Source organism: Triturus cristatus, chromosome 2_2, assembly GCF_964204655.1.
Source record: "Triturus cristatus chromosome 2_2, aTriCri1.1, whole genome shotgun sequence".
NCBI lineage: Eukaryota > Metazoa > Chordata > Amphibia > Caudata > Salamandridae > Triturus > Triturus cristatus.
Window position 1 is genome coordinate 12,451,116 of NC_140582.1, and position 26,944 is coordinate 12,478,059.

Sequence of the window (26,944 nt, forward strand, 5' to 3'; positions counted from 1 at the left end):
AAAGCTTAAGGGCTACTTCCTGAGCAGATGTCCATGTTTAGGCCTTTTTGAGGCCTGAAAGAGCCTTTGCCAAAACACATTGCAACCTCATCCTCAGTCTTTTTTCCTTGAACTTTTCCCCTATCCCTCTCCTCTTCAAAAATGTAGTTCTACAACAGGAACACACAATAAGGAAGACTACCTCAACTCCCTGGTGTGCTTCACCTCCCTTTCTGGGCCAGTACACTGTAGTATATAATTTTATCTTTGCCAGTAATGCTGCTAAAGTGGACTGTACACTAATCATATACCTTGTACATCCAAGGAGATTGATTCTGAAATTCCTAGAAAGAGTTCTTGTAGTGTTTCTCTTTCAGTGAACGAATAGTACTTTCAGTCTTGTTGATCTCCTTCACTCTTTACTCTTCGGTAGACTCCAATGTACTCTCCCTGGTGGCTTAACAGTGACTCCTCTCAATGGATCGCTCATTCCCACGGCTGGGAGGCACGGTGGCATCTACTTGAGCCTCGTTACTCAGTAACTGGGCCATTCGATGGGGGCTATATGGAGGCATCGCAATCCTAACACATTTGTATACTCCATCTACTCTACCCCACACACTCTGAATGTTCACATTGACATGATTTTGTGCACATCCAACCTGCTGCCATACGTGATTTAGGCTGAATATCTAGGTCGCACACACTCCCATCATAATCCTTAGTACGTATCATTAGCATAGGCTACACAGCCCCTCCCCCTCAACTCTAACATTTCACCAACTTATCAGACTGCTATGCTGGAGGACCCACCCTTTCAAGAATCTCTCCTCACTGCCACTGAGGATAATTTGGCCCATAATGCAGGTACAGAGACATCTGTCCTGGTGGAGTGGGATGTCTTTAAGGTGACATTGAGAGACAACTGCCTGGGCCCGGGTTGTGAAATTAGGAGGCAGGTGGAAAGCAAACTACAACTGCTGGAATATGAACTGCTAACACTTGAGCCCCATATTTTCACTGACCACTCCTGCACCTCGGAGCTTTTGACAGCAAGGACGATGCCCACATCTCTGATAAAAAGACTGAGGTGCCAAAATTATACGGCACATTCGGCCAAGACGCATGCGAAAGCGGATTGCTTTGGAACCCTACTTGCATGGCTGATCCGATAGGAGAAGCCGTGCACCCCATTACAGCGTTATAATCCCCTAATGGGTTAATGAGATATACCCAGCAGGAAATACATAGAGTACAGGTTCTCCATTTCAGCTCACTATACCAAACAACCATGGAAGCTTCCGACCTGGAGTTGAATAGTTTCTTGGACGGCCTCCCATTCTCTAAACTAACCGCTCAACAATGTATGAAATTGGATGCATCCATCAGGACAGCTGAAATTCAGGAAGCGATTAGATCCCTAGCCTCAGGGAAAGTGCCGGGCCCGGGTGGGCTTCCGTCCCAGTTTTATAAAACCTACCCGGGCATCCTATCACCAGCACTACAGCAGATATATGATGAGGTACTGCACTCATAACGCCTACCAAATTCTTTGTGTGAAGCCACACTGGTTACGCTTCTGAAATCAGACAGAGATACCATCCAACTCTGTTCCTACCGCCCATTGGCGCTACTAAATGTGGACTATCAGGTGGAGGCTAGCATGCTGGCTGGGCTGCTAGCACCTTTGGTAATGGTAATTGGTACATGGTAATGAGAAAAGGTTTGTTCCGGACTGCTCTACTTCTTTTAACCTGCGCCGGCTGTTTCGCGTCATGCGATATGCTCCTCATGTCTGCCCCCGTTCTGGCTTTATGGTGCTCGATCTTGAAAAGGCATTTGACACTGTTGAGTGCCCCTTTCTCTTCAGTGTCCTGCCCGGATACGGTTTGGGATCCCTCTTTACCACTCCCGTCAAGTTATTATTTAACAGCTCAGCTGTGAGGGTCAGGAAGGGTCGAATGGTATCACAGCCTGTGGCTTTGGGAAGAGGCACTAGACAGGGCTGTCCCTTCTCACCTCTCCTCTTTTCATTAGCTATTGAGCCGCAGGCGTTGGCCATGCAAGCCTCTGCAGAAATATGGGCATCCCACTGGGAGGAAACATACATGCGATTTCTCTAATCGCAGACAACCTGCTATTATATATAAATGATGTTGGGAGGATCCCGGATGTAATACCCAATACGCCTGCTCTCTTTGTCCGTCTATCAGGGTTATGAGTTAACTGGGGAAAATCATGTCTTTTCACATTTGTTCCACACACACCTGACCCGATGCTTATAGTCAATGGTGTCTCGGTCACTTGGCAGTCCACCATGTTTCGCTGCCTGGGCATCAGGGTGTATCACGATGACCAGGACTTACTAGATGGCAATCCTACCAGGGCCCTCACTTTTCTGTCATCACAGATGACTTTATGGAAGACGCTTGCTTTCTCGGTGGCAGGAAGGGTATCGCTCATTCAGATGGTGGTGCTCCCTATACTTCTTTATTATTTCACCAACTTAACGTTCTATTTACCGCCCTCCTTTTTCCGACCTATTGAGCGCATGCTACATGAATTAATATGGAACACATCAAGATGCAGAGTAGCACTCACAAAGCTATACCTACTGTCAGATGAGGGAGGACTAGCGGTACCCAATCTAGAGCATTACTACTTAGCTTCATAACTTCAATGGTTGGGCCGATGGGCGGCGGGACTAAATTTATCGGATACAGCTGGGGACGACGCTCCATACATATTAAACACTATTCTCTCTTTGCTTCACCCCTGTAGCAGAAAGTCTGGCTCCTTCCCCCTGCTGCTACAAGTGGCCAGTCGCTGCTTTCATAGATCCCTGTTCCTCACCAGAAACATCAAACCATATGCCCCAGCAATTCCGTTTGCTAGGGATCCTCAGGCAATGCAAAAATGTCCCTGACTGATTTTGCTGCTTGGCACTCCTCAGGTATACACACACTGAACGATCTCTACTGGGACGGTGCACTCCTGCCTTACAATGTTCTGACACAGGAGGAAGGAATGTCTCCAAGACACTGTCTCACACACGCCTTGTGGATTAGTCTATTGGGCCATAAATAGGGATATATAACGTAAGAATTACAGACACATCTAGTGCTCCAGTATATAAATGTTATGGAAGAAGGCCAACATCTTACTCATTGGTTTGCAGATGGATTATTTCTACACACAGCAATAGACCTGACTCCGGTACGCCCTAAATGGTAGACTGATCTAGGCCGTCCAGGCACAGACACGGAATGGAATACAACTCTGGCAAACCCCACTCATATCCCTCGCAATGTCAGGTCCAGACTGATACAATACTATTTAATACACAGAGCATACCTGACCCCGGAAAAAATCTATTTTTACTTTCATAGACATGATATGGGTTGTCCTAGGTGTTCTCATCACAAAGCTGACATCATACATATGTTATGGTCATGTCCTAAACTACAACAATACTGGAAGGGGGTAACACAGCATCTATCCGACTGCACACATAGGCAACTCTCGAACACATGGGAAACATGCATACTATGGATATTCACATGTGATATAAAACACAGAGCCACAAATCGATTCCTAGATCTGGGCCTTGGAGTGGCTAAAGGGCTCATAACGAGGTGTTGGAAATCTGGTGATCCACCTCCTCTTTTAGCCTGGACCTGCTCTCAATTGGGCAAAAGCTGAGGGTGTATCCCTCTATAGGGAGGACACTCTAGGGTTACGCAAGATTTCTATATCAGACAGTTGGAACTTGATCCTCATAGCTCTTCAAATGTCTGTACACCCTGACTTAGAAACAGACATCTCCCCCATCGGGGAACCGATGTCTAGGTGAGAACAGAGGACAAATATCCACATTGCGGGGCAAACTGTGTGTCACGACTCATGTAGAGCTATATAAACAGGTGGGTGGGGTGTGGGGGAACATGCTGGTCTTGTAGCCTACCATATGCACTTACTACCTATCTGGGGAAGGACGCTCTGAGTATTAGTATGCCTGAGGTTGGTGAGTACACTAAGGATTAACAAGACAACACACGTTTAACCACAATGTAATTTATTTCCTTTAGTATCATTGTAAAGTATGGGACTGCTGAAGCGTGGTTGAAACATGAATACAGGCTACACATGTTAACCGATTTATGTATTAAGTTACTGAGCCACTGTATCAACAAGCTGAATCATTTGTAATAATCCAATGTGGTTAACTATTGTAGTAGGGCAGTGTGACACCCCTGAGCGAATACCACATGCATATATGCGCTATATCCATGTCCTTTTCTTTCTGCAAAAATCAATAAACAGATCAAACAAAAAAAACAGTGACTCCTCTCGATTTGTGCACCGTTACCTGTACATGGAACTCTAGCAGCACTCCTCTAGTTTTGCCAACGTGTCTCTCTAGTCAGTTGGGCTTTCTGCAATTTCTGCATAGATTACATACAGGCGTTCCTTCCCCTAAACTCAGCACTCCCACTTTGTTAACACCCTATGGACATAACATTGCCGGCAGCAGGTATGGTCCCTTATTACTTCAGGGTGTACTCTATATCATACTCTCCTGATGATTTCACAGTCCTTCAATGAGTTCAGGCTATTGATGCTCCTGGATTTATTCCATATGACCCTCCTGCTGACTTAACAAGGCCTGTAGGAGGGTTGGTCGCCTGTCACTCCTAGGTAGGCTCTATTTAATATTTTCTTGGTGGTGCAACAGTGGCTCCAACAGTTTGGGCCCTTTTTGATGCTACAGCGTAGACTCCAAATACCATAATATAACTCCGATAAGCATCACAATTGGCTCCTATCTTTGAAATTATCCACCAAAATATGTGCACATGTGACTGCATCTTTTCTCAGATTGTCCACAACACCATATGATTGCATGCAGCGTCATTTGACGCTCCATGCCCACACATCGTCAGGCCTCACATACCTTCACTCAGCATGCCCAATGTCAGCCAAACTACAAGCAAAACCATCACATCCATGCAGTCTGAAGAACGACCAGGAGCCATGTGCAAATGAGAGCACTAGTAACTCACTCGTTACTATATAAATAGCACAGTCAGGGAGCCCCCAGAAACCATGTTGGGCTTTGCAAGTTTTAAGGTGCTATTCAAACACTAAAACAATACATTAGAGTGTATTGTCATAGTTAGTGACAACATTTTCCCTAAAGATTCTTAATTTGTCGACATTATTGGGGCAGGCGTTGGTGGGTTTAGAAGTAGGTTACAAAATTCTCAAAATATCTCATAGTTCTAATTGACTGTAAAACTATGTTGGCTATGTTGCTTATTCATTTACTCACAAAATGAATCATTTAATTGAAGATCATAAAAATCTCTGTCCTAAGATATTATTGCAGTATAGTTATCTACGACTGTAAATTTGTGCGTTCCGTGTTTTGATGAGCTTAATTCTAGAACTGTCAGTAGTCTTTGGAAATAAGGGAGACCGCTGCCATTTTAAATGTCATTAAAGCATATGTTGGAAAAAAACTGCAGCAAAAGCCTTCAATTGCAGGGATATTCCTCTGGATCAAGCTTATTAATTTAGCTGTCATTATAAGCTCTTTCTTTGTAGGTTTTTAATGGTATTGTTTGCTGTTTTCTATTTAGGTATGTCTCAGCCATGACCACGCCTGCTAGAATGTCACCGGTGGACTTCCAAACACCATGTTCTCCAAGATCCCCTAATTCAGAAATATCTCCACCGGTATCCAGCCTAACAGTTTCAGTCCCTTCAGTGGCTGTCAGTCCATTCATGGAAGAAGAGAGGCCTCTGCTTCTGGTGTCACCCCCTCGAATACGGGATAAGAGGTACGACCATTACTATACCCAGCAATTACAGACCTACCACCACCACAATCCTATCCATGACAGTGGAAGTCTTCCACCAAGTCCTTTGAGGATAGTGGAGGATGAAGAGTATGAAACCACACAGGAATATGAGCCAGTACAGGAGCCTACAAAGAAACTAGTCAACAGCAGGAGATCAAAAAGAACGAAGCCCAATGGTCATATATCCAATCGACTGGAAATGGACACTGACATAAGCTCTGAGAGTTGTAGCTCTGAGAGTGAAACAGAAGATGAACGAATAGGTGAAGATACACCATTCCTGAGTATTCAAAACCCCTTGGCAACCAGCTTAGATTCAGCCACTGCATACCGGTTGACTGAAAGCAGGACTAACCCAACAAGTCGTTTCTCTACGCAAGAAGAATTGCAAGCAAGGCTCTCTAGTGTAATGGCTAATCAAGACCCTATAGCTGTATAGAACATAAACATAGATTCACCTGTAAAACTTTATTTTATATAATTATCCCTTGTTAAATTAAACAATTTATTTTATTTGAACTGTTAAGAATTAGACAGAAAATGTTTTATAAATTAAATGTATGTACAAATGTGTTATGTGCCATATGTAGCATTTTTTACAGTATTCCAAAATGAGAACGATATCAATGGTGCCTTTCTGTTATATTATGTTGAAAGCAGGTTTTGTACAGTTCTCGCCGTTGCTACTCCACAGTATTTTTTCAGAACCTCCAAATATCAGTTTTTGTGACTTGTTGTCTATTGCATTAATGGTGTGGATTGGCTATATGATTTGAACGTGTTGCTGCAGTTCCATGATGTGCTTCAGGCAGTACCCAGATGTATCAGCCCAGTAACTTAAAGAATACCCCTTAATACTTTTTTTCTCCATACATGGTTAGTGTTTGCTTTGAGTATGGAATATCAGTTTGGTCTGCTTTCTTGTAACCAAGAGGTTTGTTTCAGCAGGCACTAAAATAATACTAGATTCAACAGCCTGCAACTATTAATCACAGCAGGATTACTAAAACAACATTAAATAACAATAAATGTTAGGAAACATAATAATGTGATGAAAATTTATAACCTGAAGCCCACTGCTTCTTTAGAACGGTTTTCCCATTTTTTGTTTATAACACCGTGTGCTTTAAGTTTTCACCTGGGAGTGTAGTGTTTTCATGTTGGGTGGAAATCTAGTTAAACCTGAAATGTTTTACTAGTAAATATTTCAAGGACTCTCCCATCTACATTACACAACTTCTCTTTATTCAAACTACAAGGAGCACTAAACTGGACATGAAAACCACATAATAAAGGTGCAATTATTTTTGACTACGTTTTTAAATGTTTAATATTTAATTTTGGCAATATTTTTTTCAGTTTGATATATGTTTGACAAGGCTGTGACCTTGTTATAAATTCACTTTTTATGAATTGTCATATTTGCTGTGGAGACTATTCTTTGCATTGTATATAGGAAGTTCTTGTTACATAATGCTCTATTACTTAAAGGGTATAACAAAGTGTACTTTTTTAATAAAACAAAAAACCTTAAAAATACAGCCAAAATGTTGCTTAAATAGCAGCTGTGCAACCTATTTTCTTAACAATATATTTATTTGAAAACCACTTATGTAAACAAGCACGCTTGCATTAATTAGGCAGATGAAGTGCATGAGAACAGTATGTTAGGAATGTGCATGTGACCAGCGGTTCAATGACACTATTACTGTTTGTATACCAATGTTGGAAATATTGCACCTTTTACAAACAGACTTGTTTTTTCTCTTTCTTTCCTTGTTTTATGAGTTATTCTAAATGGTCGAGAAACCCTCCTGTTGCTTCTTTTTACACCACCAAGCTTTTCACACCTGCTAAACTCTGGCACATAAAGAATAAAATATCCTTTTGTCATTCAACAACTATTGCTGAAATGTTTTGGAGTATGTATTTAAAAATAAGCACGAGATGTTCAGATTTTAGATTTAGCAAACTCACAATTATCTTTATCCCATAAAGAATAATACTTTTTTTAGAAAGAAGTTAAACATGTTTCATTATTCTAGTTTTTCAGCAAAGCAAATAATTGTGCATAAATCAATATTCAGGATTTCTGTCTTTAGTATTACTTTTGGTGCGCACTATCTTTTGTTTCTATATTCTCATGTGATGTCTTAACTGTTCCTCATAGAGCTAAGGGTTTTGCATCCACGTGAAAGCAATATTCTCGTTCTGGGGGTGTGACAACCGGCTTCATTCAATAATGTGCGAGTGTGGCTCATATTTTTCAAGAATTCGTTTTTTGTACTCTTGCCTGCCACTCCCTGTTTGTCGTATTACACATATGCCGCTGATGTGGGTGTTAGATTGTGTCTGTATAGCCTGTATTATTTTTTAGGGTGAAGTTTTTGTTTCCTTTGGTTTCTATATCTGAAATCCTAACGTCATAATGATTATCTGTGCTTACCATCGCGGTCATGGGTCTATCGTCTGTATCAAGTGTGGATTACAAATGGATGCATGAAGCGAAATTGCATGGGAAATCTTAGAATTGGAAACCTGACACTGGTGAACAAAACCAAGCCTGATCTTGCCGCATCAACTATATTGGCTTTCGTCATTAAAATACCTAAAAAACCTGCAGTTTTGAGGTAATTAAAATGGCTGCATATTACACTGTTGAATTTTAGATTGTTTTGTAAATACCATATACACTTCATGGATGTAATTCGTAGCTCATTAACTGTCTTGTGAATTCTGCATCAGCGATCCTTTAATTTTTTTGTAACAGTGTAAATAATATAATGGATTTTATTATTTATGTTAGGACAGCTAATGAGAGTTTTCATATTATTTTAAAATGATGATTTTTCCTACCAAATGTAACGTATCCTATTTTCCTTGTGTTTTGAAAAATAATTTATTGTTCAGTAGAGAGAATGTATCTGTAATGGAAAATATGCACAGAATGAATGTCATAAGTTACCCAGACAAACTAAAGTATTTACTATCACAATTATTAATCCTTTATTTATGCTCCGTATTTTTTTACATTTTGACATATACTTTTTATCATTTGACTTTACTACAGCTGTCAACATCTAAAAATGTGTATGAAAGTGATAAACTGGCATTCTTTTAGCATATAGTGATCAGAGGTATAGAGCAATATGTTAAAGCAATTTCAAATTATGCAAGAAGATGAGCATTCCAAAAGTCATGCTGCCCCTGAATGTTCATGTATTTCCAATACCGAAAATGTAAGTACCAATATTATAAAGAGGAATCAGCAGATTTGAGAGAAATATCATGTATCCTTTAGTTGGGTGCCAGTTGTGTTTTGTTTGGAGGTACTAAAACCGTCAGTGATCAGCTGCTGAACCTGTATCCGATCACCAATGATTAATTTGTAACTGCAGAGAAAATATCTTTGTCAGAAGTCTGCAGCGCCCCTGTAAAATGTATGGGTTGCTGAATACCAGGACTGTATAGTCTTGATTTCACCTCATGCCTTTTCCATTAACATACTCTCCCTAACCTCTTATCTCACTCCTCCAAGTTCTTTCTCAACCTTGGTTTCTCCCTTTATTGCTATTTTTCACCTTTCTGTTTTGCTGCCTCCTTGCACTTGCTCTGGTTCAAAGTTTAATGATGGAAAATGTGTTTTTGTTCCCACAAAAAGAGCGGCAGTGGACCTCACCTGATACCACCTGCTCAAATTAAGCATTGCCGATAACAGAAGATTGATACCCAAAGTGAGGATGGTCAAAAAACTGTTGGGACAATGGGCAAATGTAGTAGGCACACTTTGTTTTAGACAGCTGTGGTGAAAAATATATTCCAAGTGATAGGTGTAATATTTAAAGTAATCTTTAATTTGATTCAGGTCAGTTTAGCTAACATCTCAGTAATCATTAAATTCCACTCAAGGGGCCAACACATATTTTTTCAAACAGGCTTTCTCAAAATGGTATGGTATAGTACCAATCAAAGACTTATGTTCACACGGTGTACAGGTATTTGTTCACGAGGTAGACCGTATGTATGGATATCTGCATGCAGATGGGGCACCAAGAATAACAAGGGTGCCTGACAACACTGAGGGTTCTGGTGGGCCTTGTTTTGAAGATTTGAACAGATGCTGAGCATTCTGTCAACTTGTAGTGTATTAGTTTCCCATGAATATATAACGGACTACAACACCTACTGCATTTGAGTCTGAACTTGACTGAAGCCAAAACTGTCACTCTTAGTAGGGGTGTAGTTGATCTGAACATAAGTTTCCCAACTCCTAGTGCTGTATCACCTCTCTAAAGTCATTCTGATATGACTACAAAGTTTTACTTTGTTTTTTCTTTAATCTTTGAAAACATGCCATTGTACGCAATGGGAATTCTAAAAAGTTGATTGTTATTTTATTTTTCTTTGCTGACAAGATTTGCATTATTATTAAAATTTCATTTTCAGTTGCGCACATAGATACCATTTCCATCAAAGAAATGCCTAGTTTAAATTGGATGAAGAAGAGCACCAAATTTACAGAAATATGGCACTCTCCTCCCCTCTCCCACGTGCTGAAGCAGTAATATGCTGCTGTGCGCCACAAACACACCTTTGCACTATAGTGCAAGGGTGTCTCATTGAGTCTAGCATAGGTTTTTTACTAGAAGGGAACCCTTCCAGTACAAAATACCATGCTTAGACTAACTAGAAACCTTTTCCCACTTTGTATGTGTGCTGTACAGTGCAGCACACATACAAAGTCGGAAAAGAAGGAAGAAATTAACGCATTTCTCCTTCATAGGGCCTATTTGAACTGGGCGCATTTTTTCAAGCTAAACCATATCTACATTTTTAAGCATATAGGGTTTAGCATTAGAAACCATGGGTGGTTGCATGATAACGCCCATGCACCACCCCTGGTATGCCCATTTGGTGCTATGTAATGCAAATCTTTACACTACTTTTGATGTTTTCCAGTGCTAAACAAGTTCAGCGCTGGAAAGTAAATTAGTAAAAAAAGATTTAGCATTGTATTGCGTAATTTTTCCGATGCAAACATGGCGTTAAATCTTAGTAAATAGACCCCTAAATGTCTCTTGTTGGTCCTTCACAAGAACAATGCCTCCCAATCCAGCTGCTGCAAAAGTAGAAGACCTCAATCCTAAAATCAATTGAAATGGGCTATGAGCAATGAAGTAACTAATAGCATCACATCAGCTATCATTATGTAATAGTATCTTTGATTGATAATTAACATTCATTTAAATATTTGGGATCTAATGTGATTCTTTGAAATCCAGAAAGATTTGTTAAGTATTAGAACACTGGAATTTTGAGAACTCCATTAAAGACAGTGGAAGGTACGGGGCCAATAATGGCTGGTACAGACCTTCTGCTCCAACATCCAGTGTTTGTCTTTCTGTTTCTTCTTTTTTAATTTAAACCATTCTACCCTCATTGGGTTGCATTATCTAATACCATTATAGCCCTTCTGCATTGAGTTATTTGTTTTCCCGTGGTTCTTTGTTAACCCCTTCGACGCTTATGACGGAACGGTTCCGTCATGCACGTCGGTTGGGCTGTGCTTATGACGGAACCGTTCCGTCATGGCCCCGCCCGCGCTCAGAACCTTCAGCACCGCGCGGGAATCCGCGCAGCGCTGAAGGGGTTAAAGTACAAGGCGTACACAAATGGCTTATTGGAACAAAAATAAGTAATATGGCATTAAGTGGTACAACAATTGAAATTTGTGCACCACATCGGAAGTGAGCATAATAATGGCACAGTTAAGCGAGCAGTACATATATATAGTAGTGGAATTGCTGCGTGTGTTTTTTGCCAAACATCAACAAGTATATATACTGTGACCATCTAAAAGAAATAATACTACCACACCGGGACTTAAATGGTCCATGTTGCATCTGTGAAACTAACCTAGCATATTTCGCAAGAGGGAAATGATGTCCTCATGCCTCATGAAATCTTTCAATGTGTGGGGCTCTCAAGTCCAATCAAAGGGAGGATAGTAGTAATATATGATTGGAGCTTTTTACACGAGCTCCAGTTACATTACACAAGGACACATTCAATTTACCTTTTAGGCATGTCTGGTACATATTTTCCATTTTTAGGTGTTGAAAGCTCGAAGTGGTATTTGAGCCCATGTTTACTCAGAGTGGTTGGTAATACGTGCAGGCATGTTTTTATATCATAAAAATGTTTGCACAAGTTTATAAAACTTATTTTTTTATTTGGTTGACTGTCACAATACTGGTGTACTTAACATATAATACAGAAGTCGAGAGACACAAATTATTAGCTTACCCAACATTTGAACTTTCAAAAGCTACACTTTAGCTTGGCAAATGCTGCAACTTCGCCTCTAAACATTTAATAACAACATGTTACTTTCAGAAGATTGTCCTTTCCAGTGGTACGTACTTAGGTTTGCAACATGCACAGCCCAAATCCTTAGTGGAGTTTAAATATGGAGGTGCAGTGAGCACATGACCTAGATTACAAAAGACTCAAAATATACACGACCACTCCTTTTTAAGTAATTGTTAGCATTTGCATTACCCTCCACTTCCTGTGCGTCTATTGGAATATGCATTCCATTTTCAGTTTTAGTTGGACACATTGTATTTTCCTGGGCATCGTGGTGGTTTATATTTTAAAATCAATACTAAGACATTGTTTAAAATATCAATACCCTAACATCTCTTGATTTATTGCAACCATTACCGACATAGGTTGTGTGTTTTGGAAGTAGATGTGTGTATCATTAAATCATTCCATCATGAAGTGTTATTGCCCTGATGGAGAGTGTGCACAAATTCTTCTGTATGGAGTTTGACTATACCTCTGTCCCCAAATTATTTATTGGGAATAATCATGTTTGGTTTTTGTGTCAGTCACAGCTAAGAAATAGAATTCGAGAAAAGTAACTATGAAAAATAAGTACCAACCTTTCAAAGAAACATCTCAATAGACAATCACAAAAGGACCTAAGCAGCCACATATAAATTTAAAAATAACTTCAAGGGTGTGGCATAATGATTAGAGCTGCCGACTTTGACGCTGGGGATCTACATTTGAGTCCCAGCGTCGGCTCAACACTCTGTGATTCTGGGCAAATCACTTAATCCCTCAGTGCCTGGCAACCGCACCTACAAACCCTCACAGGTGATTAGCCGCGCTCTAAAAAAGCCAGTATCATCATTATTTCTTATCAAGTTTATTTATTACAAATCATGCAGCTTCTCCTGGCTCACTATACTTTGGTCACATTAAGAGAGAAATTAAAAAGGTTCCACAGTATGGTAATGGAACAAAATCCTGACTAAAAAACGCTATAAAAGACTCAAAAGATGTATTACTTGTATGAGAAAGCTCATGGCAACTGTATACAATCATGCCATACATTGTACCAATTGTCACAATAGAAACATTGACAATATCTAAAATAGCAAACACAAAAAACAATATGACATACGTATGTTGAATTCGGACAATTACCTTGTACAGCTCCTCAAAGGGCCAAACTATTTCCTCTATGAAAATCAGCATTTTGTTTGCAACTCACAGAGCAGTCTCTCTTTATATACTTCAATTTTGATTCTGTTGATCAGCTTCTACTGGTGTTACAGGGATAAAAGCCGAGCGACTTTCCCTGTGTTTTGCCCAAGAGTCTGATCTAATCTCTTCTGTCATACTGCTACTTAAAAATCTTTACACCAACTTGACTATTCCTTTATAGTCTTTTATTTTAAAAATCAAGTTATCTAAAAAGTGTATAGCTATCAGATAAGTTTTATATGTGTGTGTTAATAAAGGATACGTTGCCTACTTACCCTCCATTTTATGTGGCATTGGAATTGCACCCTATGGATGTATTTGGTATTTCTATAGCGCAAACCTAGGCAAAAGACAGTGTAGCTCTGTACATGGTAAGAGACTGTGACAAAGGGAAACAAAAACATCAAAACATCTTCAAGTGCAGATCGCTTAATTAGCTTCACGTAGAACAGTAAGATTCTTCATGTACAAGTGGGTCCGCTAGCCACCTGACATCTTTCTATCACTTGTCATTTAAAATCTTTTGCTTCTGCTCTATCAAACAGGCTGCATCCTTTGAATCAAAACGTATACACAAGTCTTCTATGTGAAAGTTCAGTGTTCAAGCATGCTCTCTTTTCCTAACACACCTAGATTTATTGCTGCCATTTTAAAGCTGTATTGGAGAGTCTATGTTGAATATGTACTAAGCAACATAGATCCAGTTGTGCCGGAATTACAATTATGGTTTCTGTTTTTGATTATAGCTCATTATTTAATTGATAGCTCACAAGTCATGCAGTTGTTGATTTCTCAGTACCACTCTGAACTGCTGGAATTCTTTCTTTCTCCAAAGCAATTGCTACTCAGGTGTGCAAAGCAAATTGTATGAAAGAAAGCTCTTCCAACGTTAAGCATATTGCATGAGCATTGCCTCCAGTAGTCTTAAAGATTCTTTCCAGTACAATCTATTGGTATATTTCCTTTGTCCTTCCCTAAAATAATGTTTCCCAAGACTTTCATAATTGGTACCTTAAAAGGAAAATCATCCAGACTTGACATCTTGGAACTGCTTTATGTATTTTAGAAATCTATAAATGTGTATTGGTGAATAAAATAGCTAAAATATTTTGAAATAATGCTATCATGTATGGATTCAAAAATGGTTTCTTTTACATGCCTTGCTTCAATCAATGATGAATAGCTCATGATTAGTTACTCCATTATAGCCTAGTCCCATCCATATATGTTAACAGTTTATCGGATGAAAAAAATAAAACAAATACATTTGTGGGATTGATTTGTGCGTAAAGGTGTTTTTGTACAAACTCTTACATTTTTTTTATACCTAATGGACTCCAATTCAGACTAAAGTTAAAAAAGTAATTCTACAAACATCTATATTGGATTTATTTTCTTAAGCAATATATGAATCTCCATATTGAAAATGTCGTCTATAGTCTGAACGTTATTTGCTGATTTCCCAATTTTAGTATTTCCTGCAGGGATGGAGTGCTTTAAAAAGGGTTTAATATTTAAGTTTTAGGTATGAGATAATCAAAGGTTTTTGTCATGAACAAAAATCATAAAAATACACTTGGATGGGCTTTGAATCATCCCTCTTCAGCCATTGTGTGGGTGAGTCCTGTACAGCATTGCTTGAATAAAATGCCATTCACATTTTGAATCCAGCCAGAGGGTTTTGTCTTGCTCACCGTCAGTTCGTTCTCTGGCAACTAACTGCTAAGCTGCCTAGTTTCTTGCAGTCTTATTTTATTTAGTAAAAGATTTTTCCATTTTTCAACAATATATAAGATTTCACATGAATATAGGCAAATACACCAATGAGCACCTCAACATTAGCAGCAGCATAAAAGACCACATAAATTGTCGGTGGTAAGGGCAGGGTTGATGAACAATACTGAAGACCTTGCGCACCACTTGGATAGTCTCTCCCAGGAGATTTGAGTACTCATAAATACATGCTGAATGGGATTCCAAAACATTGGGCAAAGTCTTTCAGAAGGCAATTAAAAAATATGTCCTGGCATAAGCACGTACACTTGAATACGCTTCTGTCCATCCTGAGAAACTGCAAGCAATGGCCCAGTTCATAACTTTACCATTTGGGAATTCATGTAAAATCAATAAGTATCTGCATAAAAGAGCTCCCTGTTGGGGATTGGCTGCTGCGGGCAGTAACTACACCAAACCGCAGCTGGTCTGGCAGCGAGACCTACAGGTAGACCTTACAGATGACAAATGGCTCTACTGCGCGAGCACTAAACGCGTATCGCTAAACGGGCGGCATAGACTTGTTCATTTTAAATACTTAAACAGGGTTTACTATACGCCGGAACGTTTGCATCGCTATAGGCTATGCGAGGAACCTCATTGTGAAAGATGCGGGGAGCAAATCACTGACTTCTTTCACCTAGCCTGGACATGCCAGGGTATAGCCCACTTCTGGGGCCAGGTATTTATGGAAATAAATCGGATCACAGAACTGACGCTGACCCCTGACCCGTTCCTAACTTTGCTGGGGTACTCCAAGCCTCTCCCTAAGGCGCTACGATGACTGGTAGACATGGCACTACTCCTAGCTAAGAGATGCGTAGCAATTGGTTGGCTTTGTGGCCCAACGCCTACGATGGCTCAGTGGTCTAAAGATATGCTGTTCTGTTGCACCCAGACTGAAAACTACAGTGAGCTATTACCCCCTCGCAACAGACTAAATAACTTTTGGGCCCTGTATATGACGAGTAGGATGAACACGGAGGACACCGAACCTGACGACGCTTCCTCCCCGCGACGTTCTGCCCCCCCGACCACGAGCCCACCATGTAAAACTTCACCCGACAGATGCAGGTCCCACCGAACACCCGACTTAGATCATACCGGTTCAGACAGTAGAGCGGTCTATTACATTTAGAGGGCTGGGCCTTCCAATTGTTTGACGAAATGTATCCTTTTTTCCAGCATGGTACTGCGTTGTTTATTCCTGATTGTCACATGTAGCTAACTTCATTTGAAATATGTCACTGTCTCTTGTTTGCTACATAAAAACGTAATAAACATATTAAAAAATAAAAGGTATCGCTCAACAGGAAGCTTTGGAAGCTGTTCAGTCAGTTCTAGAGACTCGTACTAGACCTTACAGAGTACCTACTTCTTTTGTTGTTGATTATGCTGCAATTGCCTTGGAGCATAATTACTTTATTTTTAATGGTGGGTTTTATGCTCCTATTCAAGGTGTTGCTATGGGAGCAATTTTAGCTCTGGATATATATAGCAGCTTTCGAGGATAGAACCATCTACACTGAATCCAATCCTTACAAAATACACACCAAAAATGGCTTAGTCATATTGATGATGTGCTCTTTGTGTGGGTTGGCTCAACAAATGATTTGGTATAGTTTTGTAAGTGACTAAATTATTAGAACAGAAATATACAGTTGAATCTTGATTTCAACACCAACTAGATCAATTTTCTGGATCTTACCATAAAAAATTACTCTTATACATTCCTCTACACTAAGCCTACCTCGAGGAATACTTTATTAAAGTACAGCAGCCATTATCCTGGAAATCTCATGGATAATGGATAATTTGTCCTTTTGGCAATTTCCACGCATCATACATTGACTGCACAACAAAAGAGGATTATTTTAAAGAAGCTAAGAATCTTTCATCCAAATTGATTGCCAGGGGATATCCTATTGTCTTGTTAAGAGATCCCTTAAATAAGCATTGTATAACAATCGTGATGCTCTCTTAAAGTGAAGCAAAGAGTTATGGAAACCCATCTTTCATGTGTAACTACATTTTGAACATAATCCAATAAGTTCAGAAAGATAATTTCTAAAACTTGGCATCTTTTGCATTCAGAGAACTTTGCCCTAGAAAAGCCTATGTTCTTTTTTATAAGGGCCAAGAATCTTAGAGATAGATAGGTAAAAGCATGTGCAGAATCTCAGAAATCTACGCTGACTCAACTAGGGGGACACAGTCCTGTAACTGCACACTATCCTTGTGGGAATTGTATGGCATGTAATAACACTGGCAATGTCAGAACATCTAACTTGAATAAAAAACAATGACAACTTAAACATTTTTCGAATTCTGCTTCCAAAAATATAATACATTGCATTGACTATTCATGTAACCTCAATTATGATGGAAAAACAACCGAAGAAGAACGCTGCCCTTTCCTAGAATACCAATCCAGAGTTCATTGTCATGTACAAAATGCCAGTTGATCATTAACAGACTCTTAATCATTCTGCAAATGAAATCAAATGATTTGTACTTGATGTTGCCACCAATTCTGCAAGAAAACAATGTGGATCGGATATTGACATTGAAAGAAATCAGATGGATTTAGCAAGGAGAAATAGTCAAAAAAGGGCCTGAATCAGAAGATGGATGGTATAGGAAAATGCCACTTTTTGACATGTTCACACCCACTTTTCCCCTAGGACTGAAGCTTTTTGACTGAAAGTGCACTGGGTCCCTGCTAACCAGGCCCTTCATTTCCCTAAATACAAATGTCTATTTGTAGCACAATTGGCAAGGCACCCCTGTAAGTCCCTAGGAAATGGTATCACTGGTGCCCAGGGCATGGGCTCTAAAGAGGGTCCCTATGGGTTGCAGCATATATTACATCACCCAAAGGGACCCACACAAAAACTGCATGCAGCCTTCTGTTGCAGGATGTGTGAAATGGTGCAAACCATTTTGAAACACAACATGGCACACTCTGTGTGCCATGCCAAGGTACACTGCATATACTATATGCAAGTCAGCAACAGCAGGCCTTGCAGCCCTAAGGCAGGGTACATTATATTATGATGTCTAGTTCCATTTGTAGATATTTCAAGTGATCGGGCAGCTATTTTGAGGACATTTACTGGGCACTGGTCAATACGAGTTACTCAGCTACATGATGGCTATTCTCAAACCAATGGTGTTTGGTATCAAACACCTAGTCTTAATAAATCTACACTGAAGCGAGTGTTAGATTTAGAATGACATGCACACTGAGGGGACATTAGAGGTACCCCCTTAAAACACCACTAGTCCTCTAGTGTGCTGGCTGACTGGTCTCACCCAGCGTGCCACCACAGATATGTTTCTAACCCCCTGCTCAGGAGAACCAATGCTCTCAGAGGTCAGGAACAATGCCTGCTCCAGAGGAAGGTGATCACACCTCTTCCAGCAGAATAGCTAGTGAGTGAGAATACCCAGGCCAGAGACTTCAAAGCTTCTGCCATTTTTGATATGTGACTCCGGCTTCCTCCAGACCTAGAGAATGTCACCCCCTGCCCTGGGGCCCATATGGCACCCGAGCAAGCGGGAAAATTAGCTAGTGAGTAGGAGTATCGCACTATCAGGCTACCCACACCCCTAAGATGGGCCACCTGAAGTGGACTCTCATAGAAGGGTTTCACCATCTTGTTTTTGGTGAAACTAGGAACTCTGGGTCAGGTTATGCCCACTCTCCCCAGGAAGTGGTCATATAGGGGGATCTAGTCACCCCAGGGGTAGGTAGCCCATTGGCTACTATCTTACACTCCCCTTAACGCCACTAAAAGCAGTATTTAGGTGGCCCCTGACACTAGTAACTCTAATTCGTCTACCTGGAAACAGAAGAAGGACAAAGAAGAGCCAATAATGCAAAAACTGTGGACCAGCGGTGAAATTGACAGCAAACCCTCTTTGTTCCTGCTCGCCTGACAATTTGCAAAATACGACTCGTCCTGCTGCTAAACAGACTCCTCAAACCCTTGGAGGACTGTCCAGTTCTCTGCCAACCAAGCAGCATCTCCCTTGAGGTGGAGAAGCCATCTCCCTGAATCACCCGGCACCAACTGCATCTGCTTGGTTCACGTTTTGCTGACAATTGGGTCCACCAAGGTAACAACTTACCAGGAGAAGATCATCAAGAGTTCAGGAGAGCAGCCCCGTCACTTCACCAAGTCTCGAGAACCTGAGACTTCCCGGATCCTCCCTGCACCAATACCTGGGATACCAGAGCCCTTGCAAGCATCAAGCCTTGTTTGTTCTGCCTGGACACCACTGATGCCAACACCGACCTGCTGCCGAGGGACATCAGGATCTCCAAGGTCATCAACGAGAGTGGCCCTATAGTCTTGATCTCTCCCCCTCTCCAGGTCACCGAACCCAAGTGAGAGCCTCTGACTCGAGCGACCCTCCGGACCTCTGCACCTGAGCCCCCCAGCCTGGGTCCACATAAACAAAGTGTTTTCATGCTGCAGAGACCCTCAAACCGAGCTCCCCTTTGGATTCAAGTTTGACTGGCCCCCCAGTCCCCACTTGAAGCCTTTCTTTTTGCAGGTACTTCCCCTTTGATTTTACAGCGTAGCTCTCGGGGCTACCAACTCAACCTGCACCTCCGCGCCTGGACACACCAGGGCAGGTAAACCAAAACTGCTGGCGGTTGCTTGGACCTTTGCCCATAAGCCCCTTAAGTCCAGGAGCAGAACCCTGTGAACCATTTGCAAGTATTTCTATGCAGTGAATGTTTCAGCTATTGGATAATATAACTGCGTTTGAGGCTCATACCTCAAAAAACTTTATTCCACGTTATTTTCTAATTTAGCAAAAATTCCTGTCTTCGAAAATACTTTCCTGATCCCGATGATCTTGGTGTCTAAAATTAAGTAAAATGTGTGTTATTTTTCTAAATTGGTCTCAGATTTTTTTTTGTGTGTCTCATTTATTGACTGTGTGTACAACAAATGCTCAACACTTCCGACTGATAAGCCTAAGCTGCTTGCCTACACTACTACTAGAAGAGCACTTGGAGGTTATTAAAATAAGCCCCTGTCAACCAATAAGGGTCATCTGGCCTATTTGCATGGTGTACCTCTACGTTTGGTACACTACATAAATAGCCAGATTCCTATACTGGTGGTAAAGCGGTGGGATACAAGACTTTGTATTTTCTGATACCGTTCTGTCAATAGGCTATTCCACTAAGAAATCCACAATTAACTTAAGTCAAAGATATTTTTGCAATTTATTTTTATTTTGTATTTTTTTTTCTAAATGTTTAATCTGAACTGTTAGGACCTTGTGTTAAGTCCCCCAGTCCTTCTGTATAAATTTGTTTTAAAAGTGTGCTAGTCAGATAGGCCTTAAAAGTCTGTTTAGAATTTTTTATGATTTCCTAAAAAAGACCCAGCTCTACTAAAATAATGTCTTCCTCTGAGGAAAGACTTTAGGAACGTAACCTGTTCCTTTATCTGCATCATAAGGTGAGGCAGGTAAAGGCTCTTCTGTAAGGATTATATCATTAAAACTGACTCAAACTCTACCAAGACAAGGCGCCAGTAACTTCTTACAGAGTTTGAAGCAGCTAATGTAACAGAAGATTCTGACACCCCTCTAGAGGAGGAGGTGGACAGTGATCCCGAGAATGGGTACAGTACCCCTGGAGACTGTTCGCTCAAACTCACCAGAGAAGGCGATGCGATACCCTCTCACATCTACCCTACAACTGTACCTCGAGTGCCTTCTCTTAATGGGGGTGGATCAGGCAACTTAAGACTCCGATAAGAGCTGGATGATGAAGAAGCATTTTTTGAGAGACCACCCAGAAGAGCACCCCTTAAAGCCAAAATCATGGCAATAGAAAAAGAAAAGGCTAAGGTGGGCCTAGCACCCAGGAGTTGTGGCAGCAGCAAAATAACTAGGGAGAGAGAAGAAATGTTTGATTCAAAATCTCTAAAGAGGTTGGCCTCAAATATATTGAAAGTGATGACATCATAAAGTGGTTTACAGCCTTTAGAGGGCTTGTAAAACAAGGAAGTTATACCAGAGATACTGGGCTTTCTACTCTGGGAGCTATTCTGAGGAAAGTGCAGGGATAGACTGTTGACACTGGATGAGGTAGATGCTGAGTCTTACGACCTCATGAAGGATACCCTGATTGAGGGATTTGGACTCACCACTGAAGAGTACAGAAATAAATTCAGGGAAACATGCAAAACCTCATGTCAGTCCTGGGTTGATTTTGTTGACTTCTCAGTCAAAACAATAGGTGGCTGATTAAGAGGCAGTACGGTGCAAGACCATGATGGGCTATATAATTTGGTTATGAAGGAGCCCTTGTTAAGTAATCGTACTTCAGAAAAACTGCATCAGCATTCAGTGGACTTGGGGTTAGTCTATCCTCATGAGTAGGGGAAGAAGGCTGACCAGTAGGTCAAAACAAGAGTGTCCAGAAAGACCCGGGGTGTGGTTACGAATCCTCCACCAGAGGAATAATGTAGGACCCAAAGGGCAAGAAGAGTCTTCCAAAGGCCCCCAAAAACCTGTTCAGGCCAGTTCAGGAGGGTAGGCACTGAGACTCTTCCCAATCAAACGGTGGGTACCAGGGTAAAAACTGGGATCCCAAAAAGGCTTGGTGTTTCAACTGTAAGCAGAAAAGATGCTGAACTAGGGACTCTTCCTGCGCCAAAAAGGCTCCCACTGGTGAATCACCCTAAGGGGTTGGGTGTCTTCAGTTGGGATCCTTGGTGTGCCCCGACCAGGTCAGAGAGCATACTAAAGCTACTTTAGTCTCTGATGGGGGTGAATGTAGCTTCAATGGCTGTCTGGCCCAGTAACCTAGAGAAGTACAGACAAAACCTACTTCTTACCTTGTACTACACTTAGGTTAAGTACACTGGGGTAGAACTATTTAGAAGCATCAGACGAGTATCCACTTTTTAGCCTATGTTATTTATGTATGTGTATATGAATATATGTCATAGCTAAAAGACAATGCTATTGCAGTATTATTTCTTTCTACTGCTTACGCTGTACGTATTATATCTCGCATACTGTCTTGCGATTGTAACAGCTCATATCTCTTACACGAAAAACAAGACTATTCAATATCTCCTTTTATTGAAACAACCGTCTGTCTATTTCTGTGTAACTCTGGAGAAACTAAGCATGCACGATTGACTGAGTGAAACTGTTATCTGTTGTTCCCACGATTCTGAGACACATTCCGATTCTAAAGGGAAACAAAGTTGTCATGTTTATGCGGTTGCCAGAAACTACTCCCTTCCTGTTTATTCAAGGAGTTTCTATTGGCCTCTGAGTTAGCTGGCACACAAAGTAATTAAGTTTAATGTACTCGATAGAGGCATACTGACCTCAGTCCTATGCCACAACTATAGTGTATATTATTCCAATGCGCAGAGCCTATAAGGGAAATAGGAACTACACTACATGGCGCCCAACGTGTTTGGTAAGGCAGTAATTTATTGCCAGATACCGAAGTAACTCAGTCGTGCTTTTCTCAGAGACCCCTACTCATAACACTCCATAAGACGTCTGGAGTGGGCAGGGTTAATATCCGCCATAGCTGAGTAGGACGAGAATCCTATGTATTAGCTGTTTGGTTTGTTCAACGTTGAAGGATACAGTGTTCCTAAATATCGTGCACCTTATCTTTGTTTCCTTGAAACTTGTTCTACATTTTCCAAAAACAATGTCCCAAAATGAGGATAATAATACTGTGACCGGTGAGGCTACGACTGAACAAGTCGCAACAGCTTTTAATCTTACAGGTTTAAATGAAACCGATGAGGGTGTTATAAACATCCATCCAAATTTAAGGAGAGCCATCACTCTAAAACTTCTAAAACATGGCCTTACATCAAGAGGTTTAAGAGAAGTGTTCGTGATAGAGGCACATTAATTTTTTCAGACAGAGGTATTCTATTCATGGATAGTATTCCCAGAATCAAATCCAGTAACAAAAGTGTTTCACTTCTATAAAGAAGATGAACCACCTGAGGAATATATTCCCTTTGAGGATGTTGAAATTCCACTCCCATACCAGGAGCATAATCTCTGGTTTTAAGGCGCACCAAAAACATTACAATCACATTACCAGGCTCGGTCCACTAGGTAGACTGGGAGCAACATGGCCGATTTTAGACGGCTACACAACTCATGCTGACATCGAAGAGATGTCAGATGATGAATTACTCACTCAACTCAAAGAATTAATAAAAATTGACAGAGAGTTAGTCCAATATGTCATGTGGACTTTCGCAGTCCAACCACCATTAACCATTCCAAATCAAACCCCCTCACCAGGGGAATACACTAAAAATGACTCCACAGACTTTACAGGCAGTCATGAGTAAAATGCCCACAAAACGTGAACAAATTCCATTCTGGATAGCTAAAGAAATTACTCAAATCGAAGCAGTATTTCCTAATACTAGCCCGTATGAGAAACCCAGAATCCTAACAATCTGTTTACCAATGGGGATCACACCACATCTGGAAGACTGCACCTCTTGGGGAACAGTCTTTGCTGCCATCTATACTAAAACACATTGTGTTCCGTCTATTGCGGTAATACCTGATGTCCTGAAACAAATTCAAAATGAATACGGGGCAGAGCCTGCTCTGAATTTAGGTTTGAAATTACTAAAAAACTTGGACCGGGTCTCGACAATAATATTATCTAATATTAAAGGGGAGGCAGCATCAGTAGCGATCCGCCAGAAATTAAGGGAATTTGATGTAACAGAACATCAACATGAACTACCCAGAATAATATAAAAATCCTATGAAGTATTAGGCAGAGACAGTTTAGGTGGAAAACCAGTTAAACCACAACTGACAGAAGGTCCTGAAAAGAACTTAATTAAACACAATCCTACATCTTCTAAAAAGAAGTGGGAAAATTTCAAACAACATTCAAAAGAGAAAGATTCTCAATCCCGAGGTAGGTCTCCTCAAAAGGAGCCCTCTGAAAGGAGGTATACCCTCAGGAATAGGGATAATTTGAGAAAACCTGATAGGTATCAAGATACTGATACACGTTCCTCTCGTACCTTTCAGACATCGTCACAGGCATCTGAAAGAAGAGGACGGTCAGATCATAAATAAGAACGCATGAAGTCCAAAGACGATCAACACGTTCAGAAAAACAAGCCCAAGAAAAATGTAGCATGTCTGAAGATCAGACATGCTGAGAATTCTGAGAACACAACTCAAGAACGGAGAATGGGCTCAGACAATGCTGGACAATGCAGCAGAAGTAACAATAGCTCGCCAGAACCTGAAGGAACTTCTGGAGATAGTGGACTTGTAGGAGTACATCACAGTTGAGACTGTAGACACCAGGGTTAGTACTCCACAAAGGTTAATGAAATAACACTCCGGATGGAGGGAGACATACCAAGAAAAGTGAGAGCACTCTTTTGGGAGAAACTTTCAAGGGGTATGATATACTTCTAGCAGAACAGGACTGGCCACCAGAATTTGTCAGGGCGTGCCCACATGGCGAAGACCTCATTATGCCAGCCTTCTCCAAAAATGTTCCAATACACCTAAAATACGTATGCCAGGAAATGGGCAGTTGCCCAGGCCCCAGCATTATGCAAAAATCATGTAGGATGGGATGAGGACTCACCTCACCGCAAGATACAGTTAAAAAATCAACCTACTGCACGAAGGCAGTACCCAATTAAGCAAGAAGCTATAAAACAGGCCAGGGAGATCTTAGATCAACTTGAATACCAAGGGGTGATTAAAACATGCACCTCATCAATGAACAATCCTTTGTTTCCTGTATCCAAACCAGACAATACATATTGTCTAGTTTTGTATTACAGACACCTGAACACTTGTTCTAAGACATATCCAGTGCAAAATGCACACAGTACAGCATTCATGAATAACATTGTGCGTAAAAAATATAAAACCACATTAGACATTTCAAATTGTTTCTTTTGTCAAAACATAGCACCTGAAAGTAGGTACTTGACAGCTTTCTCAATAATGGGGAACCCATGTCACTTTTGTCGACTCCCACAAGGGTTCAAGAACAACCCGGGTTTATTCTCAGCAAGAGTTACAGAGTTACTACAAATTTATGATGACGAGGCTTTATATATATCTCAATAACTATCTGACAGACGATGACCTGGATAGGCACTTGAACAGGGTGAACACCATTATACTGGGCTTCGCCTCTTAGGTCTATAAATTCAACTTTTAAAAATCCAGAATTGCCCATCTCAATGTCCTTTTCTTAGGATATTAGCTTTCAAGTGAAGGCAAGAGCCTGGCAGCTAACTTTTTAGAAAAGTGTGCGCTGCTCCAACCGCCAAAAACGCTGAAAAACTTGCAGTCGATTCTAGGTTTCCTGAATTTTGGAAGAACTTATATTCTAAATTACGCAGAAAGGGTTAAACCTCTCTACAAACTAATCAAACCTGATTTCAAAATCAAAAATTGGACACAGGAACACAGGGATATCCTGCGATCACTTCAAGCTGACATGTTAGCAACAAATCGCTTACAAACACGCGTAACTACACGCAATTTAGTGATCTGAATAATTTCGAGTCAATGTGGATTCACCTACTTAACTTTTAATGAAGGTGAAAAAATACCAATTGCATACAAATCACATTTGTATACACAAGCGGAAATGCGTTTCACTTCAACAGAAAGAATTCTGACAGCAGTTCGAAAACGCAGTAGCAAAAGAAAGAGCTCTATCTCAGGGGAAACGCTATATTGTCGTAACTCCGGTACCAGCCTTAGAGGCAGTTACAAAAGCGAGTATTCCAAATGCAAAAGCTTTACATCCAGTATGGATACAATGGGTTAATTCTCTTACTGCAACGGACGTTGAATATGTTTTTGATCCTTATTTAAAAACACAAGCATTCCTGCAATATGAACATGAATGTACTCTGCTTATTGAGACTCTTCCTCTTGTTCAGTACGAATTTATAATTTATACTGACGGATCAGCACAACCCGCTACGGAAGTAAGCAAGCTTACAGTGCAGCGTGCGCAATCGTTAAAGGTCGCATGTGCGATGGTAAATTCCGGCCAATGCTCACTAAAACACAATCTCTAGGAGATTGTACAGCTCAGCGAGCTGAGCTACAAGCATTCAAATTGGCACTTGAAAATACGGTGTGCGATTCTTTTTACTGTGTTTAATCGTACAATGAATATTCACAGAATTGGCTTCAAAATGGTTTCAAAGATACAAAAGGTGGTACAATCAGGCATAAAATGCTTTGGGAACAAGCTGTGTATTTGCAAAACGGACTACAAAACACTCATGTGATACACACGCTGAGTCATCAACGTGATGGCGTTCATGTTGCAGGGAATTAATTGGCTGACGAAGCCATGAAGGGGGCTGTGCAAACAGCTTCTGTAGCTGCGATCACTCGTTCAAAAGCGAAAATAGACAGTGAGATATTGTTGGCTGTCAATGCATCAAGCAAAGGCAGTGGTGCAATCACCAAGAGGTTCAAACTGAAAAACTCATCACCATTGAGAATTCAGCAGTAAGAAATGAAGGACTAAGCAACAATACTATGGAACTCATTGCTCTTGAAACCCAAATATCAGTTCGTTAAGTTACTTCATTACCTCCAGTACCTATTCTGATGATTGGGACTTTGAGACTGTTAATAACACGATGTCTGGTCTAGAAAGGTCTGCTGCATTCTCTAACCATGAATACTTAGAGGGTTCAACAGACTATGAACAG

At 40.7% G+C, this 26,944-nt stretch overlaps 1 protein-coding gene across 1 annotated transcript in view; it reads left to right on the plus strand.

Annotated features, from left to right (window-relative positions):
• LOC146861750 (pro-neuregulin-1, membrane-bound isoform-like) overlaps nucleotides 1-8,838 on the plus strand; it is a 689,810-nt gene extending 680,972 nt beyond the window's left edge. Inside the window, 1 exon segment of the mRNA XM_085640932.1 lies at nucleotides 5,622-8,838. Coding sequence (XP_085497058.1) covers nucleotides 5,622-6,282 — 661 coding nt within the window. The 3' untranslated portion in view covers nucleotides 6,283-8,838.
• Nucleotides 8,839-26,944: the final 18,106 nt, after the last annotated feature.